The sequence below is a fragment of the Erythrolamprus reginae genome, chromosome 2 (genome assembly GCF_031021105.1).
Source record: "Erythrolamprus reginae isolate rEryReg1 chromosome 2, rEryReg1.hap1, whole genome shotgun sequence".
Lineage (NCBI taxonomy): Eukaryota > Metazoa > Chordata > Lepidosauria > Squamata > Dipsadidae > Erythrolamprus > Erythrolamprus reginae.
Genome location: NC_091951.1, coordinates 32,430,203 through 32,457,535, shown reverse-complemented (window position 1 = coordinate 32,457,535; position 27,333 = coordinate 32,430,203). Strand labels below are relative to the sequence as shown.

The following is a 27,333-nucleotide window of genomic DNA, read 5'->3' as shown; positions in this document are numbered from 1 at the left end:
CAGTAGGGGCCAACAATCTGAAGCAGCCCAAAGTGGCCTCGATATTGACATGGGCGGCCTCAGATGTAGTTTGATCTAGTAGTTAAAGCACCAGGCTAGAAAGAGGGAGAATTGAGTTCAAGTTCTGCTTTAGCCATGAAAGCCAAATGAGTGACTGAACTAGTCATTCTATCTCAGTCCAACCCACCTCATAGGATTGTTGTGGGGGAAATAGGAGGAGGAAGATGTACTTGATATATTTGTCACATTGAGTTACTTATGGAAAGAATACAGGCAAAACACACAACAAATAATAGGATAGACAGACAGGCAGACAGAAACAGAAGATTGACGACAGAAAAAGAACTCATGGTCCATCTAGTCTGCCCTTATAGTATTTCGGATGGATATTTGTTTATGCCAGGTATGTTTAAATTCATTTACTTTGGATTTACCAACCACATGTGCTGGAAGTTTGTTCCAAGCATCTTCTAGTCTTTCAATAAAATATTTTCTCATGTTATTTCTGATCTTTCCCGCAACTAACATCAGATTGTGCCGCCTTGTTCTTGTGTTCACTTTCCTATTAAAAACACTTCCCTCCTCAATCTTGTTTAACCCTTTAACATATTTAAATGTTTCAATCATGTCCCCTCTTTCCCTTCTGTCTTCAGATGATAGATAGATAGATAGATAGATAGATAGATAGATAGATAGATAGATAGATAGATAGATAGATAGATAGATTCCCTGTTTCCTGCAAAATAAGACATCCTCTGATAATTAGCCCAATTGGGGTTTTGAGTGCATGGCAATAATGCCAATCAATTATTTCAGGGTTCAGAAAAATATAATATAGTCTTATTTTCAGGGAAACATGGTAGAGCAAAAATTCATGGGGGACGAGAGAGAAGGGGCCTGGATGGTAGAAAAGAGGGACACTTTCAGGAGTTGAGACCAACCAACCAGAATAGAGCGGGAACGGGATTGAAGGTCTTCTAGTCTAGTCCCCCTGCTCAAACAGGAGACCCAAGATAGATAGATGGATGGATAGATACACATACACAAACAGGAGATCTTATATAATACACAAACACACACACACGCACACAAACGTATTTGAAACCCACAAGTCTCGAAGAGACCAGTTCACCAGCTCTCCTTTTATCAGAATCTATGGACCAATAATTGATGCGGGGCGCACTCCATGAATGTTGGCTTCTCAGTTTTATTCCCCACCACCACCTCCTTAACAGGATGCTAGGATCAATTGTAATTGATTGGGGCTCGTCCCAGGGCGGTTTGCTTCCCTCCAGCATTTAAAACAATTTCCCCCTTTAATGAAGTGGTTGGGTGAATAATAAACCGATTCGGGATCCGTCCCGTGAATCTTTGCTCCTTCCCAATTTGTCCTTTTTAAAATCCTGCAGTTGTTCTATAAGAAGTCAGCGAAGCTAACACAAGACCCACAATTCATTTCGGTTTCCACGCCTGGGCAGAGCCCCAAAGGCGCCAACCTGATTCGCGGGAAAAGGCGCCAAATTAACTTCTGTTTTTCCTTCTGGAGACGGCGATGGCGTCCGAGGCGCCCTTGCAGGATTTCTTGGAGGAAGCCACCTGCTCCATTTGCCTGGGGTATTTCCAGGACCCCGTGCTCATCCTGGAGTGCGGCCACAACTTCTGCCGGGGCTGCTTGGCCCGCAGTTGGGGGACGTCGGAATCGGCGGCTTCCTGTCCCCAGTGCAGACAGACCTTCGCGCCCCGCAGCGTCCTCCCCAACCGGCAGCTGGCGCGGATGGTGGAAGTGGCCAAGCGATGCGGAGGCCACCTGGGCGAGGAAGGAGGGAGTTTCTGCTCGAAGCACCGGGAGCCCCTGAACCTCTTTTGCAACCAACACAAGACCCTCATCTGTGTGGTCTGCTACCGATCCGTAGAGCACAAGGGCCACTTGGCGATCCCTGCGGAGGAGGCGTTCCAGGAATACCAGGTAGGAATCAGCCAGGAGAAATCGCTGCGGAGGGGCATCCAGTATCCTTTCCCTTCCTGGCAATCCTTGAACAAATTTACATTTTTCCTCTGTTTTCTGCAAACTTTTAGCATGGGGCAGAACCATCACTCAGAAGCAGACTGGAGGGAAGATTCAATAAACTTTTATTGAAATACTTTTATTGAAGTACTTCAGCAACTAAAGGAGCCAAGACCCCAACGATATACAAAGACAAATTTGATACAGTAAAAATTAAGGTTCCTTGACCAACTCATTGGTTTCTTGAAATGTTTTTTGTATTTCTTTTCTTGACCTACTGTATTTTTAGAATAGAATAGAATTTTATTGGCCAAGTGTGATTGGACACACAAGGAATTTGTCTTGGTGCATATGCTCTCAGCATACATAAAAGAAAAAGATACATTTGTCAGGAATCATGTGGTACAACACTTAATGATTGCCAGGCCTAGGGGTCAAATAAGCAATGAAGAAACAATATTAATAAAAATCTTAGGATACAAGCAACAAGTTACAGTCATAAGACGCACCTTAGTTTTTGGGGAGGAAAATAGGGAAAAGAATCTGTTTACCATCTGGCTAGCATTTTTCAGCACATTATTTTATTGCCTGGTCAGGGCGTAAAAAACTCTTTATTCTGAGAGAGTAACAATGAAAGAGCTTGCAAGCCAGTAAGAGCGGGGACATCATTAGCACCTGCAAAGAAACAGTGGGAGCAAGTAGAGCAATGGAAAAAACCCTGCAAATACTTAGGGCTTGGAAAGCTTTCTTCTCAGAAGCTTGCAAGCTGGTAAGAGCTGGGAATGTTTTTAGCACCTGGTTAGGGCTGGAAAGAAACTTATTTGGAGCAAGTTAGAGCAATGAAAAGGACCCTGCAAAGACTTAGGGCTTGGAAAACTTTCTTCTCAGAGAGAAGCTTGCAAGCTGGTAAGAGCTGCTTAGGGCTGGAAAGAAACTTATTTGGAGCAAGTTAGAGCAATGAAACGGACCCTGCAAAGACTTAGGGCTTGAAAAACATTATTTGCAGAGAGAAACAATGAAAGAGCCTGCAAGGTAAGAGTGAGAAGATTGTTACACTCCATTTATAGTGTAAGATGCACCCAAATGATCAGCTTTTTTTAGGGTGGAAAAAGATGCATCTTATACTCCCAAAATATGCTACTTTAACCTGATTCATAAATTTCATATTGTATGCTTATAAGCTTTCTTATCAAAAGGGGTGTGCATTTTATAATCCAGAAATTTATGTCTATCTGCCTTAGCTAACATCTGTCTAACCTGAGTCCTCCTAACTTTATTGTAATTTTCTTGTTATTTATTTATTTATTTATTGGACTTATATGCCGCCCCTTTCTGTGGACTTGGGGCGGCTCACAACAGACAAAAAGATACAATATAAAACATTTCTAAGCCAATTAATAGAATAAAATAATTACAGTGATACCTTGTCTTACGAACCCCTCATCATGCAAACTTTTCAAGATACAAACCCGGGGGTTAAGATTTCTTTGCCTCATCTTAAAAACCCTTTCCGTCTTACGAACATGAGCCCGGGTCCCTGGGCTCTCTTACTGCGCGCGCGCTCACTTACTGAGGCAGGGATTCCCCTGCCTTGTGACTACACCCAATGGGATTTCCCATTCGTTTCCCGCCCCCGCCGAGATTCCCCACCTCCTGACTGCCAGCTGAAGCGCCTGGGATTTTCCCCTGGCTTTCCAGCAGCTGGCCAAGATGCCCCCCTTCCTCCTCCTGGCCGGTGGAAGGCGAAGCTCTGGGGGGCGGAGTGTCAGGCCGGCTCTCCTGCACCCTCCTCCCAGCTGAAAACAGCAAAGGGGATTTGAGCCCCCTATTCCTCCACGCCGCATCGCCCTGCCGGTCATCCTGGCTCAAGCGGGCGGCGGCAGACCGCCTTTGTGTTTTCGGCTGGGGGACGGAGCAGGAGGACCTTCCTGAGTCCCTCCTCCTTGCCCTTCGCCAAGGACAACAGGCACGGCGAAGCGGCGTGGAGCAAAGGGAGGCTAAAACCGCCGGCGGCTTCAGCTTCCCATTGCTCCACGCCGCTTCGCCCTGGCTGTCATCCTGGCTCAAGCGGGCGGCGTAAGACCGCCTTTGTGTTTTTGGCTAGGGGGCGGAGCAGGAGGACCTTCCTGACTCCCTCCCCCCAGCGCTTCACCCAGGTTGACACATACGTCGAAGGGGTGTGGAGGACCGGGAGGCTCAAGCTTCCTTCGGCGGTGGTGGCCCGGCTTCTGGGTTTCTGAGTTTTGGGCTTGCACGCATTAATCGCTTTCCCATTGATTCCTATGGGAAACAATGTTTTATCTTACGAACTTTTCACCTTATGAACCTCCTCCTGGAACCAATTAAGTCCGTAAGACAAGGTATCACTGTACTTTAAAAATTGTCTTAAAACTAGTAATTTAAATAACGAACAATCACATCCATACTATCACATTCAATACATTTACTGGGTTGAGACTGGGGTCTACTGACCCCAAGCCTGCCGGCATAGGTGCGTTTTCAAGTTCTTAGTAAAGGCAAGGAGGGTGGGGGCAATGCAAATCTCTGGGGGGAGTTGATTCGAGAGGGCCGGGCCCCCCACAGAGAAGACTCTTCTCCTAGGATCTGCCAAACGACGTTGTTTAGTTGACGGGACCGGGAGAAGGCCAACTCTGTGGGACCTAACCGGACACTGGGATTCATGCGGCAGAAGGCGGACCCGCAGGTAATCTAGTCCTAAGGTCAGCTGTGGATCAAGGAGGATGCCCAAGTTGTGGACCTTCTCTGAGGGGGTCAACAATTCCTCCCCCCAACCAGGTGATGGACAGACAGATGGACGTGTCCTTGGGAGGCAGTACCCACAGCCGCTGTGTCTTGTTGCTAAGCATTTATGTATGTATGTATGTATGTATGTATGTATGTATGTATGTATGTATGTATTTGATTTTTTTAATGCCGCCCTTCTCTTTAGACTTAGTACATTTTAGCAATAGCACTTTTTAACAGAGCCAGCATATTGCCCCCACAATCTGGGTCCTGATTTTACCCACCTTGGAAGGATGGAAGGCTGAGTCAACTTTGAGCCGGTGATGAGTTAGGAACCGCTGATCTGCAGATCTAGCAGTCAGTTTTAGACGCCTGCAATACTGTACTCTACCCACTGCGCCACCTCAGGGCATCAGTGTCCCCCCATTCATTGCTGATCTTACTAAACTCATCTGCAATTTTCTTCCTCAGCCATTCCTTTAAAAAACCTCCCTAATTCTAACCTGCTTTATCCTTTGTGTCTGCAATTTACTATAGTCCTCGACTTACAACCATTTGTTTAGTGACCATTCAGTGTTGCACTACCATTGAAAAAAATACCTTATGACCATTTTCCAACTTATTGTTAGTATACTGTATGTAACTATGTTAGGTGTTACAATACAGAAGCTAACAATGTAAGTTTAAAATTGTATCTTTAAGAGTCATTTGCTGGTTGGCCACAAGAGGGAGCCAACAATGTTCCTCTTGAGGGAGTTTATACTAGAGAGATTTACATTTGCTGTGTGTATATTCTGCTGTGTGTGTTAATCTGGTTTGTAAACCATTGTTAGGATTATATGTGTATGATATTTGGACTGTGTAACTACTATTGCTTATTTGCCTGTTTGCCTATTGTAATATTGTTCTATTTTTTACCAAGTCTGATTCATTGACTAACTAACCCACATTACTACATTAACTCTACTTAAAGTTTGTTGAAGGTTTATTACCTAGACATTCTAACACTTATGACCATTGTAGTATTCCTGTAGCCACTGATCAAAATTGGGAACACAATAAGGATAAATATTGGACAATTTTGGAAGCAGGAAACACCATCCGAAAGAAGTCTGATTAAAAAGATTATCGATTGTGCAGAATCAGATAAGATGACAATGGAGCTTAAAGACCAAGAAGATTCAAAGTTTAAAAGGGTTTTAAAATATTAGATTTATTTAAGAACTTTGTAACAATTGACTATACAGTGATACCTTATCTTACAAACTTAATTGGTTCCGGGACGAGGTTCTTAAGGTGAAAAGTTTGTAAGGCGAAACAATGTTTCCCATAGGAATCAATGGAAAAGCGATTAATGCGTGCAAGCCCAAAATTCACCCCTTTTGCCAGCCGAAGCGCCCATTTTTGCGCTGCTGGGATTTCCCTGATGCTCCCCTCGCTGGGAAACCCCACCTCCGGACTTCCGTTGCCAGCGAAGCGCCCATTCTTTGCACTGCAGGGATTTCCCTGCAGCATCACAAAAACACAGAAGTCTCAGGGGAATCCCAGTAGCGCAAAATCAGGTGCTTTGCTGGCAACGGAAGTCCGGAGGTGGGTTTGTAAAGTGAAAATAGTTTGTAAGAAGAGGCAAAAAAATCTTAAACCTCGGGTTTGTATCTCGAAAAGTTTGTATGACGAGGCATTTGTAAGATGAGGTATCACTGTATATGCAAAAAGATAAGGAAAGAGGATCAAGGAATATAAGTTATTTGAATATTTGTTATACTTATGTCCGAATAGTATCCGCTGGTAATATTCACCGTATGATAAACTGATAAGTTAAAACTCAGCTGTCGATGAGACAGTGGGGTGAGGTTATGTACAGTCTGTCTTTGTTATGTCTATGGTTTTCTCTTTCATTTCTTTTTCTGCCCACTTTGATGGTGAACATAAAGATGTAATAATTGAGAAAATGTCCTTTTAAATGTATATATTTGAAATAATTTTTTTAAAAAAACAAAAACAAAATTGGGACGCTTGGCAACTGGTATTTATTTATGACGGTTGAGTCTCCCTGCGTTGCTTAGCAACAGAAATTAGGAAATTCTTCCACCTCCCCCTCTGGTTTAGTAATGGCAGAAATAGGCTCCGTTTGCTGGCTCCCTTTCCACATTTGCTCTAGAGTGAAATTGTCATGTAGACCTCTGAAATCTTGAGTGTAGACCCTGGAAAACACTCCTGCTGCATCAGGCCAGAGTTTCATTTCTCAGTGATGTTTCTGGGATGATGGCAACCACGAGACTCAGGCAGTTCACTTTAGTGCCATTACAGGTAGGCCTTGACTTAAAAACATTTGTTTAGTGACCGTTTGAAATTGGAATGTTAAGGGTCTGTTCTGGGACCTATTCTTTTTAATATGTTTGTGAGTGACATAGGGGAAGGTTTGGTAGGGAAGGTTTGCCTATTTGCCGATGACTCTAAAGGGCGCAATAGGGTTGATATTCCTGGAGGCGTCTGTAATATGGTAAATGATTTAGCTTTACTAGATAAATGGTCAAAGCAATGGAAGCTGCAGTTTAATGTTTCCAAATGTAAAATAATGCACTTGGGGAAAAGGACTCCTCAATCTGAGTATTGCATTGGCAGTTCTGTGTTAGCCAATACTTCAGAAGAAAAGGATTTAGGGGTAGTGATTTCTGACAGTCTCAAAATGGGTGAGCAGTGTGGTCGGGCAGTAGGAAAGGCAAGTAGGATGCTTGGCTGCATAGCTAGAGGTATAACAAGCAGGAAGAGGGAGATTGTGATCCCCTTATATAGAGCGCTGGTGAGACCACATTTGGAGTACTGTGTTCAGTTCTGGAGACCTCACCTACAAAAAGATATTGACAAAATTGAACAGGTCCAAAGACGGGCTACAAGAATGGTGGAAGGTCTTAAGCATAAAACGTATCAGGAAAGACTTAATGAACTCAATCTGTATAGTCTGGAAGACAGAAGGAAAAGGGGGGGCATGATCGAAACATTTAAATATGTTAAAGGGTTAAATAGGGTTCAGGAGGGAAGTGTTTTTAATAGGAAAGTGAACACAAGAACAAGGGGACACAATCTGAAGTTAGTTGGGGGAAAGATCAAAGGCAACATGAGAAAATATCAAAGGCAACATGAGAAAATATTTTTACTGAAAGAGTAGTAGATCCTTGGAACAAACTTCCAGCAGACGTGGTTGGTAAATGCACAGTAACCGAATTTAAACATGCCTGGGATAAACATATATCCATTGTAAGATAAAATACAGGAAATAGTATAAGGGCAGGCTAGATGGACCATGAGGTCTTTTTCTGCCGTCAGTCTTCTATGTTTCTATGGAATGGCAATAAAAAAAGTGATGTAAGGTTTTTCACCCTTGTGATCATTGCAGGCATTCCGTGGTCACGTGATCAAAATTTGGATGCTTGCCAACTGCCATGTATTTATGTAGATTGAATATACTATATCTTCTAACTGGAACTTCCCTCCAATGTAATTCTGTACAGAAAAGAAACTCAGAAATTGTATTTTCTCCTCAGATCAAGGTTGGGGATTGCCTGAAGGCTCAGAAGGAGCAGAAAGCAAAAATATCTACAGACAAAAGAAGCAAAGAGCAAACAGTACAGAAGATGCTTGTAAGTATTGATCCAGCGGTGAGGAGCTTCTGAGGTTATAGGGAGGAGACCACCATCCGCCATCTTTAATAATAGGCAGCTTGTTTGTAAGTTCAAGTTAAAGACGGTAGGGCAGAGAACTTGTTCTTAAATTGGGACTGAGATGTCACCACTGGCTGAATGAATCATAGTTGGATTAAGTGCCCCTATCCCATGAACCGTGTTTTTTACAAAGGGTAAATTAATGCAAACCATATTTCATCTTATTGAAAAAATTGTGAGCACAAACATTTTTGTCTCCTTTTTTGGAATCTGATTGCCAAGAAAATTTTCATGAGAGATTATTTAAACTCTAGCCTTTTTCTATTAAAGAAATCTTTCCCCCCATCACCTGTTGTTTAATATCAAAAGGGATTTTTTTCTTCTTCCTCTTAGGAAATTCTTCTACCTAGATTCTTCAAGGAATCTATTGAATTATTGTAGCAATTAAAAATTTTTTAAATGCCCTTTGCCTTTTCTCTCTCTTGTTCTAGGACATGATGAAAGAAGTGAAAAGAAATGTAATGGCTGAATTCAGAGAGCTACAACTCTGGTTAGAAGCACAGGAGAAGCTTCTATTGACTAGAATGGAAGAGATGGAGAAGGATCTTATGGCAGGAGAGGAGAAGAATTTGACCAAGCACACGGAGGAACTCGGCTCTCTTGACAATCTCATCCTGGAGATGGAAGAGAAGCTTCAGCAGCCTGCCAGCAAACTCTTACAGGTCAGGCAGGAAGTTGAGATGATGATGATGATGATGATGATGATGATGATGATTATTATTATTATTATTATTATTATTATTATTATTATTATTACTTAGATTTGTATGCCGCCCCTCCGTAGACTCAGGGCGGCTCACAACAGTGATAAAGAAAAATATGTATTGACAAATCTAATAATTTAAAATGTAAAATAGCAATTGTACATTTAAAAAAACCCCAAAATAAAAAACATAAATACAGTCATATCATGCACTAAAACTACATAGGCAGGGGGAGATGTCTCAGTTCTCCCACGCTTGACGACAGAGGTGGGTTTTGAGGAGTTTATGAAAGGCAAGGAGGGTGAGGGCAGTTCTAATCTCTGGAGGGAGCTGATTCCAGAGGGTTGGAGCTGCCACAGAGAAGGCTCTTCCCCTGGGTCCCGCCAGTCATTGTTTAGTCAAGGGGACCCGGAGAAGGCCAACTCTGTGGGACCTGACCGGTCGCTGGGATTCGTGCGGCAGAAGGCGATCTCACAGGTATCCTGGTCTGGTGCCATGAAGGGCTTTATAGGTAATAACCAACACTTTGAATTGTGACAGGAAACTGATCGGCAACCAGTGCAGACTACGGAGTGTTGGAGTAACATGGGCATATTTGGAATGATTGCTCTCGCAGCTCCGTTCTGCACGATCTGAAGTTTCCGAACATTCTTCAAAGGTAGCCCCATGTAGAGAGCGTTACAGTAGTCGAGCCTCGAGGTGATGAGGGCATGAGTGACTCCCGGTCCAAATAGGGCCACAACTGGTGCACCAGGCGAACCTGGGCAAACGCCCTCCTCGCCACAGCTGAAAGATGTTTCTCTAATGTGAGCTGTGGATCGAGGAGGACGCCCAAATTGCGGACCCTCTCCGAGGGGGTCAATAATTCCCCCCTCCCCCAGGGTGATGGACGGACAGATGGAATTGTCCTTGGGAGGCAGAACCCACAGTCATTCCGTCTTATCCGGGTTGAGCTTGAGTCTGTTGACACCCATCCGGCCCCAACAGCCTCCAGGCACCGGCACATCACTTCCACTGCTTCGTTGACTGGACATGGGGTGGAGATGTAAAGCTGGGTATCATTAGCGTACTGATGATACCTCACCCCATGCCCTTGGATGATCTCACCCAGCGGTTTCATGTAGATATTAAATAGCAGGGGGGAGAGGACCGACCCCTGAGGCACCCCACAAGGGAGAGACCTTGGGGTCGACTTCTGACCCCCCACTAACACCGACTGCGACCGACCGGAGAGGTAGGAGGAGAACCACCGGAGAACAGTGCCTCCCAATCCCAACCCCTCCAGCCGGCGCAGAAGGATACCATGGTCGATAGTATTGAAAGCCGCTGAGAGGTCAAGAAGCACTAGGACAGAGGATAAACCCCTGTCCCGGGCCCGCCAGAGATCATCCATCAACACGACCAAAGCAGTTTCCGTGCTGTAACCGGGTCTGAAACCCGACTGCTGAGGACCTAGATAATCGGCTTCTTCCAAGAACCGCTGGAGCTGGAGCACCACCACCTTCTCGACAACCTTCCCCATAAAGGGAAGGTTGGAGACTGGACGATAGTTATTAAGTACGGCTGGGTCCAGGGAAGACTTCTTGAGGAGGGGGCACATAAGTGCCTCCTTATAAGGAGCCGGAAAGGACACCCTCCCCAAGGAGGCGTTGACAATCTCCTGGACCCAGCCCCGTGTCACCTCCCTGCTGGCCGAAACCAGCCAAGAAGGACATGGATCCAGTAAACAGGTGGCGGAACTCACAGCTCCAATGGCCTTGTCCACTTCATCAGGTGTCACCAGATCAAACTCTTCCCAGACAGATGGACAAGTACGGGCCCTAGTCACCTCGACTGACTCATTGTCAGTCGACTCTGCAATCCAATCGGAGTTGTGGTCCGCCCGGATCCGAGCAATTTTATCAGCGAAAAATGTATTAAAGTCCTTGGCACTACTCTGTAACGGCTCCCCAACTTCCCCCTGATTAAGAAGGGAGCGGGTCACTCTAAACAGAGCGGCCAGGCAAGATTCCGCTGCTGCAATCAAGGCGGCATGGTACGCGCATCTAGCCGCCTTGAGCACCACTTTGTAAGTCTTAATATAAGCTCTTACAAGTGTTCGATCAGATTCAGACTTACTCTTCCTCCATCGCTTCTCTAGACGTCTCTTCTGGCGTTTCAACTCCCGGAGCTCCTCGTTGAACCATGGAGCTCTATGGGGTCTAGTGCCGCGGAGAGGTCGTAACGGTGCAATCCGGTCAAGAGCCTCTGCTGCAGCCTTGTTCCAGGCCTCAGCAAGAGACTCAGCCGAATTGTGGACGAGTGTATCTGGAATACCCCCAAGTGCCCTCTGAAAGCCCTCTGGGTCCATCAGGCGTTTGGGGCGGAACATCCTAATTGGTTCCGCCTCTCTGTGGGGAAGGATTGGAGCCAGGAAGTTAAGCCGCAGTAGAAAATGGTCTGACCATGACAAAGGCAACACTTCTAAGCCCCTTAGTCTCAGATCATTACTCAATTGCCCAGAGAGGAATACCATGTCGGGTGCATGCCCTCCCTCATGAGTCGGACCCTGTACTACTTGAGTCAGGTCCATGGCTGCCATGGTGGCCATGAACTCCTGTGCTAGTCCTGAGGTTTCACCGAGCGATGGCAGGTTGAGGTCCCCCGAGACAATAAGTCCGGGAAACCCCACCGCCAGCCCAGCTACCTCCTCGAACAGCACAGACAGGGCTGTTGACACGCAGCTGGGAGGCAGGTACGTGAGTAACAAGCCCACCTGAACCCCTAAGTCCAACTTCACGAGGAGGGACTCGCATCCCGTAATCTCCGGAGCAACGAGTCTACGCAGGCAAAGGCTCTCCCTGGCTATAATAGCCACTCCTCCCCCCCTTCTCTGGGGTCGGGGCTGATGCCATATCCGAAACCCGGCTGGGCAAATTTCAGAGAGAGGAACTCCTCCCTCCAGGCCCAGCCAGGTTTCGGTCACACAAGCCAGGTTGGCCTCCTCATCCAGAATCAGATCCCGGATGAGGAGAGCTTTATTTACCACCGACCTGGCATTGAGTAGCAGCAGCCTGAGCCCAGGGCCAGAATTACACTCATCACCAGTGCCTTGAGTTGAGTTCATGGAGCTGGAAGAATCCTAGGGCTGGAAGGGACCTTGGAGGTCTTCAAATTCAATCCTCTGCTCAAGAAAGGAGCCTTATCCATCCCGAAATAATTGTTGTCCAAATTGGTATGAGTGAGGCAGCACTCAAAACTCTGTGAGGAAAATTGTTTTACTGATAAATAATTCTCACTCAGGAAATTCTTCCTTATTTTAGGTTGGATCTTTTTATGAGGAGCTTCTACCCTTTGCCTCTTGTTCCGCCCTCAGGTTCTACAGAGGCTAAATCAATGCCTTTTTCCTTATCACAGCCCTTCAAGCATTGGAAGATGGCTGTTGTGCCTCCCTTAATTTAATTTAATTTAATTTAATTTATTTAACTTTTAAGCCGTCCAACTCAGACTCGAGGTGGTGTACACTCATAAAATAATACAGTACAGTAAAGACAGTAATAAAATAACTGATTAAAATGCCAAAATAGCATATTCATTCAAGAAACATTCATATCTCTAGGGCCCAAGGGCCTGCCAACGTAACCACGTTTTCACTGCCTCTCAGAAGGTCTCTGGGTGCAGTTGGATTCATAGAGCTGGAGCCGCCACAGAAGGCCCTCTCCCGTGGTCCTGCTAGTCGGTATTGTTTGGCTGACGGGACCTGGAGTAGGCCAACCATTTGGGCTCTAGTCAGTCGCTGGGAGTCACCTGGCAAAAGACAGTCCTGTAAGTAGTCTGGCCTGATGCCATGTAGAGCTTTATAGGTAATAACCAACACCTTAAATTGCGTCCAGAGATTGCGCTCAGGTAACTGGACCTGAATTTGACTGATACGGGTCCAGATAATCGGCTTCATCCAAAGACCGCAGGGTTGGAGACCAGCTGGAGGTTTTTAAAATTATCTGGATCCATTGACAACTTGAAGAGGGGTTGTACAACCACGTCCTTTAAACTGGAAAGGACCCCTCACTCGAGGTGTTGACCAATGCCTGGATCCAGCCTTGTGTTACCTCTCCGCTGTCCAATACCAGCCAGGAGGGACAGAGGTCCAACAAGCAGGTGGAGGAGCTCATCGGTCCCATGGTTTTGGCCACTTTATCAGGAGTGACACATTCAAAGTCGTCCCACACAATAGGAGTAAGACTTGTCCCTTTCATCTCTGTTGACATTGCACAATCGGAGTCTAGGTCTGTCTATAAATCTGAGCGACTTTATACTCAAGAAGCTGTATAAATTCTTCAGCCCTACCCTGCAAGGGTTCACCCACTCTTTTTGTATCAAGGAGGGAGTGGGTCACCCTAAACAGGGTGGCTGGGTGAGATTCTGCGGACGCAATCAGAGCAGAAAAATGCGAACGTTTTGCTGCCCGGATCACAACTAGATAAGTCCTGATGAAGGATCTTAGCAGTGTCCGGTCTTATTCAGATTTACTAGCTCTCCAGCGTCGCTCTAGACGTCTCTTCTGGTGTTTCATCTCACAGAGCTCCTCAGAGAACCAAGGAGCTCTTCAGGATCTACTGCCAACTACGCAATCCGGTCTAAGGCCCCCGATGAAGCCTTATTCCAGGCTAACACCAGGGAATCTGCCGGACTGTGGGCAAGCAAGTCAGGTATTTCCTCAAGCGCCCTCCTCAAGAAGCCTTCCCTGGACCCAGCCATTCTCAATAACTATTGTCCAGTCTCCAACCTTCCCTTTATGGGGAAGGTTGTTGAGAAGGAGGTGGCGCTCCAGCAGTCCATGGAAGAAGCCGATTATCTAGGCCCTCAACAGTCAGGATTCATGCCCGGCTACAGCATGGAAACTGCTTTGGTCGCGTTGATGGATGATCTCTGGCGGGCCCGGGCCCAGGGTTTATCCTCTGTCCTGGTGCTTCTCGACCTCTCAGCGGCTTTCAATACCATAGACCATGGTATCCTTCTGCGCCGACTGGAGGGGTTGGGAGTGGGAGGCACTGTTCTACAGTGGTTCTCCTACCGCTCTGGTCGGTCGTAGTCAGTGTTAGTGGGGGGTCAGATGTCGACCTCTAGGTCTCTCCCTTGTGAGGTGCCTCAGGGGTCGGTCCTCCCCCCTGCTGTTTAATATCTACAGGAAACCCCTGTGCGAGATCATCCAAAGGCATGGGGTGAGCTATCACCAGTATGCAGATGATACCCAGTTATACATGTCCACCCGATGTCCAGTCAATGAAGCAGTGGATGTGATGTGCCAGTGCCTGGAGGCTGTTGGGGTCTGGATGGGTGTCAACAGACTCAAACTCAACCCTGATAAGACGGAGTGGCTGTGGGTTTTGCCTCCCAAGGACAATTCCATCTGTCCATCCATTACCCTGGGGGGGGGAAAACATTGACCCCCCTCAGAGAGGGTCCACAACTTGGGTGTCCTCCTCGATCCACAGCTCACATTGGAGAAACATCTTTCAGCTCTGGCGAGGGGGGCGTTTGCCCAGGTTCGCCTGGTGCACCAGTTGCGGCCCTATTTGGACTGGGGGTCACTGCTCACAGTCACTCATGCCCTCATCACCTCGAGGCTCGACTACTGTAACACTCTCTACATGGGGCTACCTTTGAAAATTGTTCGGAAACTTCAGATCGTGCAGAATGCAGCTGCGAGAGCAATCATGGGCTTCCCTAGGTATGCCCATGTTACACCAACACTCCGCTGTCTGCATTGGTTGCCGATCAGTTTCCGGTCACAATTCAAAGTGTTGGTTATGACCTATAAAGCCCTTCATTGCATTGGACCAGACTATATCCGGGTCCGCCTTCTGCCGCACGAATCCCAGCAACCGGTTAGGTCCCACAGAGTCGGTCTTCTTCGGGTCCCGTCAACTAAACAATGTCGTCTGGTGGGACCCAGCCTTCTCTGTGGTGGCCCCGACCCTCTGGAACCAGCTCCCCCCGGAGATCAGAATTGCACCCACTCTCCTTGCCTTTCGTAAGCTCCTTAAAACCCACCTCTGTCGTCAGCCCTGGGGGAACTGAACTACCCTTTTCCCTCTAGGCCTATACAATTTCTGCATGGTATGTTTGTGTGTATGTTTGGTTTTAATAAGGGTTTTTAATTATTTTAAACATTAGATTTGTTACATGCTGTTTATTACTGTTGTTAGCCGCCCTGAGTCTACGGAGAGGGGCGGCATACAAATCTAATAAATAAATAAAATAAACACCCCCACCCTATTTTCCCAGCCAGGTCTCAGTTACACATGCCAGGTCGGTCTCCTCATCCAAGATCAGATCTCGGACGAGGGGAACATTATTAACAACTGACCTGGCATTGAGCAGCAGCAGTTTGAGACCAGGGCCTTGATCTCGCTCATCACCAGCTATACGGGCTGAGTTAGATGGATTAACAACAGAGGGGCCAGAACAAGGAATCCCTGTTAAGCAGCGACTCCTTGTTCACCGTGAGCCGCCTGCCCCTCCCCGGCTCCCATCATATCCACCTCTCCCAGTTAAGATCGTGACGCTCTGTTTCTCAGTCTTCCCAGAGACACCGTCCCACACGCCTGTAGCCTCCATTGTGTCTGGCAGGTCATATCTCACATTCATACCAATCCAACAGTCATAGCTCTCCAACGTATCTAGCCTGGGCCCTCCTGCTTCTATTTCATGTTCAGCAGGGGTAACACAGGCCTTCATCTCCAGATATCTACCAGCAATAAAGTCGATCTTCACGTTCATGAACTTAAACAGTCACACATCTTACAATCAATAAATAATCCCCTCATTAATAAACACAACATTATTTTAAAAATCACAATTAATTAGACTAATTTATAAAAGGTATAAACCCTAAGTCTTCTCTTATATACAAATACTGTATGTGTGTGTGTGTGTGTGTATTTGTGTGTAATTATGCTGGATTCAACCAGTGTACATTTTTTCTTAGACAAAAAAGTAAAAACGATATCTCTAAAAGAAGTTGAACAACTGGGGCGGGGGGGACTACGAGATTTTTAAAATTAAAATTGAAAGTACAGTGATACCTTGTCTTACAAACTTAATTGGTTCTGGGACGAGGTTCTTAAGGTGAAAAGTTTGTAAGACGAAACAATGTTTCCCATAGGAATCAGTGGAAAAGCGATTAATGCGTGCAAGCCCAAAATTCACCCCTTTTGCCAGCTGAAGCACCCGTTTTTTGTGCTGCTAGGATTCCCCTGAGGCTCCCCTCCATGGGAAACCGCACCTCCGGACTTCTGTGTTTTTGCGATGCTGCAGGGAAATCCCAGCATCGCAAAAACAAGTGCTTTGCTGGCAACGGAAGTCCGGAGGTGGGGTTTCCCAGCGAAGGGAGCATCAGTGAAATGGCAGCATCGCAAAAACACCGACGTCCTCGAAACCCCACCTCCGGACTTCTGCATTTTTGCGCTGCTGGGATTCCCCTGCAGCCTCACAAAAACACAGAAGTCTGGAGGTGGGGTTTCCCATGGAGGGGGAGCCTCAGGGGAATCCCAGCAGCGCAAAAATGGGTGCTTCGCTGGCAACAGAAGTCTGGAGGCGGGGCATCCCAGCGGCAGAGGTGGGTTTGTAAGGTGAAAATAGTTTGTAAGATGAGGCAAAAAAATCTTAAACCCTGGGTTTGTATCTCGAAAAGTTTGTATGACAAGGCGTTTGTAAGACGAGGTATCACTGTACATTATATGTCCATTAGTTGTCCAGACGTTTTATTCATTTATTTCATTAATGTAAGAATTTAATTTTCTGCATAGGAAATGGCTCCTTTCAATGCTTTGCCTCTTTATTTTTTTTAGGACATTGGAAACATCTTGAAGAAGTAAGTAAATCCACCCTTTTCTTTACAGTCACATATCCTTAGTAGATCCTCCAGCAGTTTTCCTATTTTCTGTTTATATTTAGCAGTATTTTTTTAAAGAAAATTTTAATTGATTTTTCAAAAGACAGACAACATTCAACATTTAAGGAGCTACCATTGCTCCGCTTCTCATAGAAGTGTAAATAATACAAAAAAGAAATAGCCTAACTATGATCAGATCGATACAAAAGCATAACATACATACTATATTCTTATTAATTTTAACTCTATATTCTCTATATTAATTAATTTTCATTATCTATCAAATCAAATATTGAGTGTTTTAGTGTAAAATGAAATATAAAATATATCGCTTCTAAATTTATCATATTGCAAAAATACCCTATGTTTATGTCATATTCATATATGCATACGGTTTACCATCAAATTAATAAGTACAAATAATTATAAATTCTTGCTTTTTTAATTTTTAAAACTTTTTAAATTTCCACCATTTATATACTTTATCCCATATTTTATAAAATTCTGTTTCAGCTTGGTTATTCAAGCGTTTTGTCATCATATCTAATTCCGCACATTCTATAATTTTTAAAAATACTTCTACGCCTTTTGGTATTTCCTTTTCTTTCCATTTCTGTGCAAATATAATACTTGCCGCAACCAATATATGTATTATTAAATAATAAATTTCTTTTTTATACCTCATATTTGAAATACCCAGTAGGAAAAATTCAGGAGATTTTTTAATCTTCTTTGTTATTTCATTTATCCATTTCTCTACTTTATTCCAATATTTCTTGGCTTCAGAGCATGTCCACCATGCGTGAAAGTATGTGCCAGTTTCTTTTTTCACATTTCCAACAAACAGGTGAAACTGTCGGAAACATTCTGGAAATCCTATATGGTGGAAGGTGCCATCTATAGAACATCTTAATTTGATTTTCTTTAAAGGAAATTGATTTTGTTATTTTCCAATTATATACCCATACCTTTTCCCATGTTTCTAAGTTTATCTCTTTGTCAAAATTTTTGCACCAACTGATCATATTGTCTTTCAATATCCAACCTATCATTCTATGGTTTATTAAATATTTATATACATTTCCAATCAACTTCACTTGATTTTGGAGTAATAATTTACTTAACACATTGTTTTCTTTTCTAAAAATATAGGTTTTAATATCCATTTGATATCTGGAACTAATCTGTATATATTGCCACCAGTCCAAATCAATTCCTAATTCTTGTAATTCTTGTTTTGTTCTTAGTTTCAACTGATTATCCAATAAATCCTTATATTTCCAAATCTTACCTTCTGTTATAAAATTAGGGTGTGAAATAGCCTCAATAGGGGAAATCCATTCTGGCATCACTAAAAAATGATTTTTCTTTATTTCATTCCATACATCAATCAGCGCTTTCCTAATAATATTACTTTTAAAATATGAGTCTGTTTTTACCTTTTCATACCATATAAAGGCATGCCAGCCCAACATTAAGTCGTGTCCTTCTAAATTAAGCAACCTTTGATTTTCTAAGGTCAACCACTCTTTTATCCATGTTAGGGCAGTGGCTTGGTAATATAGTTTCCAATTTGGAACGCCTAGGCCTTCTCTTTCTTTACGATCTTCTAGTGAATTTTGTTTTATTCTTGGTTTTTTACTTTGCCATATAAATTTTTTTGTTATCCTGTTTAATTCTACAAAAAATTTCGTTCCAGGGTTAATTGGGATAACTTGAAAGAGAAATAAAATTTTAGGGAGAATATTCATTTTAATTGTAGAAATTCTTCCCACTAGTGATAGTTGTAGATTACTCCACACTTCCAGATCTTTTTAAATCTTGGCTAATAATTTTAAATAATTGTCTTTTTTTAAAGATATAGCTTTAGAAGTCATCCATATACCTAAGTACTTCACCGTTTTTGTAATTTTCATATTTGATAGATCCTCTAAATTTTTCTTCTGTGCCTCTGTCATATTTTTTGTTAATATCTGTGTCTTTTCTTTATTTATTTTCAAACCTGCGACGTTCCCATATTCTTCAATTGAGTTTATTAACCTTGGGATTGATACTGTAGGGTCTTCTAAAATAAACACCACATCATCTGCAAACGCTTGTACTTTATAAGTCTGTTTTTTAATCTTCAATCCTTTTATTTCCCTATCTGCTCTTATTTTTACCAACAATACTTCTAAGGTTAAAATAAATAATAATGGTGATATTGGGCAACCTTGTCTTACTCCTCGTTGTATTGCTACTTTTTCTGTCTGCTCACTATTTATTATGATTCAAGCTGATTGCTCCGAATATATAGCATCTATTATGTTAAAAGAATTTTGTTCCGACCTTCATCTTTTTTAACTGTATTTTCATAAAATTCCAATCCACGTTGTCAAATGCTTTTTTTGCATCTAAAAATATCAGTGACATTTGTTTTCTGGGTGCTGTTCATAATATTCTAATGTATTTACTATTGTTCTCAAATTGTTTTTAATTTGTCTTCCTGGCAGAAATCCATTTTGATCACTATGTATCATATCATTTATAATACTTTTAAACCTATTTGCAAATATTTATATAAAATTTTATAATCTACATTTAACAATGAAATTGGTCTATAATTCTCAATTTTTTCTTTTTCCGTGTCCGCTTTATGCATTAAAGTTATTAAAGTTTCTGACCATGTTATGGGTAGTTTACCTTCTGCCACTATTTGATTGTATATCCAACATATTTGAAAAGAGTATTTCTATATCTAACTTATAAAATTCTGCTGGTATTGCATCTGGGCCCGTCTCTTTATTATTTTTCTGATTCTTTATAGATTGCTTTAATTCCATTTCTGTAGTTTGTTTAATCTTTTTTGTTGTATTTCAGTTAATACTGGTAATTCCATATTTCTCAAATATTCAAAAATTAAATCCTCATTTATTTCTTCTCTCTTATATAATTGTCTATAAAATTCTAATACTATTTCCTTTTTGTCTTCTGTTCTATGTTTTATTTTACCTTTAGAATCTATCAGATTTTTAATAATTTTATTTTTCCTCTCTTTTCTTAGTTTATATGACAACCATCTTCCTGGTTTGTTCGCATGTTCAAAATATTCTTGTTTTGCTCTCTTTATCTTTTCTACTATTGGTTCTTGTTCTATCAATCTCAATTTATGCTTTATTAATTTTCTCTGATTGTCATGATTCTCCTCTTTTTGCATTAATAATTCTAATTTTTTAAGTTCTTCAACTAATTTTTCATAATGTATTTTCTTTTCTTTCTTTTTTCTTTTTGCTATGAAAGATATTGTTAACCCACGTATATATGCCTTTGTTGTGTCCCATAGGTTTTGAGGGGTAGTATCACCATTTTTGTTTATTTTAAAAAAAATCTCTAATTCTTTCTCTATCCATTTTTTATACTCTGGATCTTTTGTTATATTTCTATCCATTGACCAATTATTTATTTTCCTTTTACCTTTCCAATGTATAAATAAAGGGTTATGATCCGCCCATGTATTTGTCTCTATTTCTATTTTACTAATTTGTTCCATTATATGAGCTGGAGCCCAAGCCATAGCAATCCTGGACCAGGTCTTGTGTGGGTTAGAATAAAAAGTATATTGTTTATCTTTTAAATGGTATTCTCGCCATAAATCTTTTAATAATAATTCTGTATTCATTTTCCAGAATGTCACAGGTAAGATTATCTTTTTTTCCTTTTCTTTTTTCCCCCCAGTGTAGTCCACCAGCCTCCCGAAGCTGAACGCCAAAGCCGAACTTCCGCTTTCGGCGTTTGGCGGCCGCTGGGAAGCCGCCTGGCTGTTTTAAAAGGTCGCAGCCGGGCTGGGGGGCTTCCCTGCAGCCTCCCGAACCCAGAAGTTCGGCAAAAGTTCGGGGTTCAGGAAGCTGCTAGGAAGTCCCCCAGCCTGGCTGCGACCTTTTAAAACAGCCGGGCGGCTTCCCACCAGCCTCCCGAAGCCGAACGGCAAAGCCGAACTTCCGAGCGGCTGTTTTAAAAGGTGACAGCCGGGCGGCGGGGCTTCCCAGCAGCCTCGGAATGCCGGTTCGTAACTCGAAAAAAGTTCGTAAGAAGAGGCAAAGTTTTTCTGAACCCCGGGTTCAGTTCGGGAGGTTGCTGGGAAGCCCCCCAGCCCAGCTGTCACCTTTTAAAACAGCCACACGGCTTCCCAGCAGTCTCCGAACGCGGAAGTTCGGGTTTGGCGTTCGGCTTCAGGAAGCTAAGGCAGAGGTGATGACCCTATGGCACATGTGCTGCAGGTGGCACGCAGAGTCATACCTGAGGGCACGTGAGCTCCAGCATGCATGCAGACCCTGACCATCAGATTTTTGGCCTTGTCTTTTGGCTGTTTTTGCTCTCAACAGGCTTCAAGAAATTGTCCTTGAACTGCTTTGGAAGCTTCAGTGTGGCCTGTGCGCATGAATGGGGGAGGTTGTACGCATGTATGGGAGGCAGCATGGGGGTTGTTTCCATGCGTGTGGGGGGAGAGGGCATTGCAATATGGGTGTGGGCATGCTATCACATGCACCTATACCTTTTTGTCAGCTGAGCCAAAAAAGGTTCACCATCACTGGTGGAAGGTCTTCTGCTTGGGTGGCGGTGTGGTGGCGGGTGGGCTAGATGGTCTTCCCACTCTTATTCTGTTGTTTTGACTTGCCAGGTACCAGGCTAAGGAAACCTATGAGAATCCAGTGGATTTACTTCTAGAACCGAAGTGGGCAATCTGGGATTACAGTAATGACTTCCTTGCACTTCTGAAAAGTGCCAAGAAAAAATTGAGAGGTAAAAAAGAGCTCCGGGAGGCTCCGGCAATCATAAGTGTGAGAATTGGTCATAAGTCACTTTTTTCGGTGCCGCTGTAACTCCACTGCACAAATAGTTGTAAGTTGAGAACTACCTGCCTATGGAATATACACTGGTACCTCTACTTACTTAAGAACTTAATTTGTTCCGTGACCAGGTTCTTAATCAAAAATGTTCTTAAGTAGAAGCAATTTTTTCTCATAAGAATCAATGTAAAAGCAAACAATGTGTGCAAACCCATTAGGAAAGAAATAAAAGCTCAGAATTTGGGTGGGAGGAGGAGGAGGAAGAAGAGGAGGACAGTCACTGCCGAAGGAAGAAGGTGAGGTGAGGGGAATCAAAAAAATCCAAAACTTTAAGGCTTTTTTTTTTAAAAAAAGAGGGACTCTGAGGCAGCACCCAGAAAAAGGAAAACGCTCTGTTCACTCTTGGCTGCCCAGAGCGAAGGGAATGTTTCTTTTCTCTGGGCGCTGGCAGAGATTTATTTCCTCTCCAAGCACCCAGAGAAAGGAAAATGGTTTCTTCGCTCTAGACTGCCAAAACCTCCTTCAGCATCACCGAAAGGCTCCTCTGGTAGCCCAGAGAAGCCCTAGATGGCCAGGATTAAAGGGGGAATGGCAGGAAACTGGCCGGGCCTTCGTGCTGCTCTCAAATTTCCTGTAAAATTATTCCGGGCTTGGGTTCTTAAGTAGAAAATGGTTTAAGTAGAGACAAAAAGATCTTGAACACCCGGTTCTTATCTAGAAAAGTTCTTACGTAGAGGCGTTCTTAAGTAGAGGTACCACTGTATAGTAGAATATATTTATACCTGATGGAGTATGTATAGCCACCAATGACATTCTGGCTTCTGGTTTTCCATATTCCTTATTTCCTGATTTGAGTCCAAGGAAAGCAAACCAGGATATCTGTAGGGAGGCCCTTCTGTTGTTTGATTTCTACTGTTGAGATGCTGAATCCCTCCCTTTTCTTCCCCAGATACCCTGGAAAGTGGACTTCAACTACAGGAAGGTAAATATTATTAGAATGTTAAGCTCTGATGCCAGTAATTTTAAGTGAAACATGATAATTAACAAAAAAGAAAAATATAGGATTAGTTTCCCTAAAGACTAGGATGATCCAGTAAACTTTAATGATTTTTTGATTTTTGAAGTATTGCTTGCTATTTATATGTACAATATGACCTTGAGCAGCGAAGAGAAATTCCTTGTGTCTAAGTGTCTAATCACACTCGGCAAATGAAGCTGTTGTTCTGTTCTATTCTGTTCTTTTTTCTAAAGGGGTAATTTTTTTTTCTCCTTACAAGCTCCTTCAATATATTTGGAAACATTTTCATATTCTGATAAAAACAGTATCGAGTTAGTATATTCTTTATAATTAATCTCCCCCAAAAATTATTAGTTCCAAATTAATTACTTCCAGTGTCAATCCAACCCCCCCCCCCTAGCCTTGACCTCTAATTTTGTCCTCTAGGTATCTAATTTTCTTCTAATTGAATTGGATCTTAATTTTCTTTAAAATCTTATTAAATTAATATCCTTCTCCTATAATAATAATAATAATAATAATAATAATAATAATAATAATAATTTATTAGACTTGTATGCCGCCCCTCTCCGAAGACTCAGGGTGGCTCACAACAACAATAAACAATGCAATACAAATCTAATGATTAAATCTATAGCTAAAAATCCACTATCATTAAAAACAATCAGTACTACACAATCGTAACCATACATTAATACTTCAAATACGCCATAGTGCTTACTCCTACTTCTTATGTATTCTCTCAAAACCCTTACAAGAAAGGAGCAGAGAAATTAGGTTCTTTTAGTCAAACCACATAGCAAAGATGGAGCATCAGATTGCTTCCACCTTGTGGGCCATCAAACTGGTGAATGCAGAGGTTTCCTGTGCAAGATCCTCCCCTTTTCTCAATGCCTGTGATACCCTGAAGCTCATAGAGAAAAGGGCGGAGCTTCCTCACATCCCATCCTGTGTCCCAAGTTATCTCTGGGGGATCCTTCCGACTCTGCCAGTTCAGAATTGAAACATGGCAGCATTTTGCTCTGCCTGATCTTCTGGATTAATGCTCCAGGCAGAGTCCCTGTTCAACCTTGGCTGTCTCAGCAACTCATTGAAGACAAAGCCAACCACTCTTCTCTCCCAATCCCATTAATCTCATCGGCAAGATGGAAACTAAAGAGAATTGTGGGGGGAGGCTCGAAGAGATGGAGCACTATGAAGGGTTTGAAGGACTTGGCCATAAGTCTTCAATCTTGGCTGCTGTAAGACGTGTGGACTTCAGTTCCCTGAATTCCCCATCCAGCATTGCTGACCTGAAGGGCAATCAGCAGAGTGGTGACCACATAGGAGACTAGAGACTAAAGGAATTGACCAGTGGAGGCAAGAGATGAACCATTGAGCCTTGGAGCCAAGAGCAGGACAAATAATTGATGGATCCTGAGGGCGTGCAGCTGAGTGGCAGGAGGACTTACGGGTGGCAAAGGCAACCTAAGTGAATGGAATGAGAAAGCCAGATGTCAGAGGGATGACAAACAGGCTGGCAATTAACAGGATGGGACTGAGAGACGGGGAGAGCCTGAGTGCTTGGAAAAGGGGGGACAGAGGGTCCCTGGACACTGGCAGCCCCATCAGTGAATTTATTTATTTATTCATTCATTCATTCATTCAATTTTTATGCCGCCCTTCTCCTTAGACTCAGGGTGGCTTACAACATGTTAGCAATAGTACTTTTTAACAGAGCCAGCCTGTTGCCCCCACAATCCGGGTCCTCATTTTACCCACCTCGGAAGGATGGAAGGCTGAGTCAATTCTGGGAGTTGAAGTCCACAAGTCTTACAATTGCCAGAGTTGGAGAACTCTTAACAAGGCCAAGCTTAGGTGATGTTTAAAAAAAACAATGAGTCTTCCAGTCCTGGACGGGGTGTTTGGAAGCTGAACTCCCTTCACACAAGAGGGTTAAAGTCTTGGAGGTGAAGACACACGCAAGGTCTCTAACTGAAGCTCTTCTTCTTCTCCATCCTTCCTTCCCTTCCCCCTTACAGAGAATGTAACTCTGGATCCATATGCAGCCGATCCTAACAGCCTTCAAATCTCCGGAGATCGAAAAAGCATTGCAGGATTTCTGCTAGGTAGAGCAATATATCTTCCTTATTCCTCATACATCCAAAGATATGAATATAATCCTTTTGTCCTTGGCTGTCAGACGTTCTCAACTGGGAGACACTTCTGGGAGGTAATTGTAGGGGATGGAACAGAATGGGGTGTAGGGGTTGCCAAAAAGCCAGAGAATGTAGCAAATGTTTATCAGCCGACCAGCTGCTGGCAGATTGGGCAATGGGAAGGGATATACATGGCCAAGTCTCCATCACAATTGTCTAATCTGGTCCTGACTGAGAGGCCCACGAGGATCCGAGTCTCTCTCAACTGCGAAGAAGGGAAACTGAAATTTTTTGATGCCAGGACATTAATTCTGCTCCATACATTCTCTGACGCTTCCTTGGTTGGAGAGCCCCTTCGGCCCTGTTTCTGTTTCAGCAACACCACCCGCATGACCCTCCCCTAAAAAAGGAGACCTCCATAAGCAAAACTTTGGGAAAATCCCATTTGCCAAGCAGGGATCTCTGAATCTCTGAAAGCCTTTAAAGCAGAGGTTCCTTAGCTTTTTACTACTTCAGCTTCCTTTGTTGTCTATTCTGTGCCACACCAAATTGCCTGGAGTTGTGTAGCCTTGGAAATTTAAGGAATGGGTCAGTCAATCAATCTAAGAAAGTGAGATGTGCAATATAAGCTGGATAAGATGTAATGTCATATGTTTAGGTGTATCAGTATTAAAGAAAGCTCACATTACAGCCAAATCCATAAATCATGGACTTTAGATGTCCATCACATTTATGTATCTTGCTTGTTTGTTTAATGTTTAGTTGCAATCAGTTGTTATAATTTTATGGTTGTCTCACGGGTTATAGTTCCTTCCTTTGCAATTTTATGTCAATAAATATATTTCTATCTCATTTTATTTGTCAATATGAGATTTTATTTCTACTTTAGAGTGGCGTTACTTTTATGTTTTTTGAAATCGAACAAATGAGTGATTATTCAGTGTAATACTGTATGTGCATAGAAAGCGAAGACACAAAGAAGATAGTTGACAAAAAGAAAACGTACCATCTGTTACAAACATAGGAGATGTGAATGCTAAATGAAGTAAATATGTCACTGTGGTCAAGCCAAAATTCAAGTAGAATTATTAATGGAATTGTAAAAATGAAATTCATTATGAAATAAATACATTACTTGACAAGATGCCAGATAACACTCTTTTTCCTTGCTTTAAGCCAGTCTTCCTTATATTGAGTAGCCGCAAAAGAAGCCAATCTATTGGGGTAGTTAAGAAATCAATCCAAGAGAAGTGGAGGGAGATTCCTCCAGGTGGCCACCAGGGGTCAAACAATCTGAGGCAGATGTAATGTACAATTACTTAATACAATGTGATAATTTAGAAGGAACAGTTAAAGACAGCGTGCTTGCCTGGATGAAAAACTTTGGAAACTCGATACATTTATCCAAATTTTTTTTTATTTTTTTCTCTCCATTCACAATATAGTTAAAAAATACCAAAAACATCAAGTTGCTTTATAATAGTTCACTTTTACAAATTGTATTTATGCAAAGATCAGTGCTGCCTCCTTGACTTTTTACATCTGGATAAAAATTAGTTACTCAATTTCTTATATTGTACAAAAATATTGTTAGCTAAAACCTCTTTTAAGCTGTTCTAGATTTAAAATGTCTCAAGTTGATTAGGCTATAAAATTCAAATTTCTCCATATCTCTTCTATATCGATTTTCATATGTAATTAATAACCTTTTAAAATGATAATCGCCCATTAATAAGAAACTTCTAAAGAAAAAAAGATCATCAACCAAAAAAACTACAGGTGACAAACCCGAGGAGAGAGAACCTGTCAAAAAAAGGAACCAACAAATAGCATCTCCTAAAAACACCCAATTAGCCGAATTGCAGAATTACAAAACCTAATAATATTCCATTATATAAAAAATTATAAACAAATAACAACTAACTAACAAAAAGGAAATAAAATTTAAGAGTAAAAGTTGAAAAATAAAGTAAAAAGAAAGAAGTGTTTAAAAAGAAAGGAAAACAAGCATTAAAAAAAGAAGAAAAGCAAGGGAAAAAGAGAAAAGAAAGAGAAAAACAAGAAAAGAAGGGGAGGAAGAAATGGAAAAATAACCTCCTCTTCTTATACTTCATCTCCTACCTTCATACAGAACCAATGCATTCATGAAACCTTAACTTTAGCCTTAAATACCTTTTTATCTCCAACCTTCTCCAAGTCATATGTCTATAAATATTGTAAAAAAAATAATAAATAAAAAATAAAATGAGAGAGTGAATAAGAAAAGAAAAATCCCCCCACTGGTCCACTAGGATCAACT

General features: G+C 42.6%; 1 protein-coding gene across 1 annotated transcript; it reads left to right on the top strand.

Moving 5' to 3' along the window:
* The first annotated feature begins 1,326 nt into the window (after positions 1-1,326).
* On the top strand, positions 1,327-25,886 carry LOC139160104 (E3 ubiquitin-protein ligase TRIM39-like). The gene is made up of 7 exons (XM_070737641.1): positions 1,327-1,966; positions 8,296-8,391; positions 8,904-9,134; positions 17,009-17,031; positions 21,710-21,831; positions 22,828-22,860; positions 24,918-25,886. The coding sequence occupies exons 1-7, from the start codon at positions 1,553-1,555 to the stop codon at positions 25,436-25,438; spliced, it is 1,440 nt and encodes a 479-aa protein (XP_070593742.1). The 5' UTR covers positions 1,327-1,552; the 3' UTR covers positions 25,439-25,886.
* The last annotated feature ends 1,447 nt before the right edge of the window (positions 25,887-27,333 follow it).

Bases quoted from the DNA above. Each gene is read 5' to 3' on its own strand.
- LOC139160104 (XM_070737641.1), top strand. From the start codon at position 1,553: ATGGCGTCCGAGGCGCCCTTGCAGGATTTCTTGGAGGAAGCCACCTGC. The intron at 1,967-8,295 runs GTAGGAATCAGC...TTTTCTCCTCAG, and splicing joins AGGCGTTCCAGGAATACCAG to ATCAAGGTTGGGGATTGCCT. The intron at 8,392-8,903 runs GTAAGTATTGAT...CTCTTGTTCTAG, and splicing joins AAACAGTACAGAAGATGCTT to GACATGATGAAAGAAGTGAA.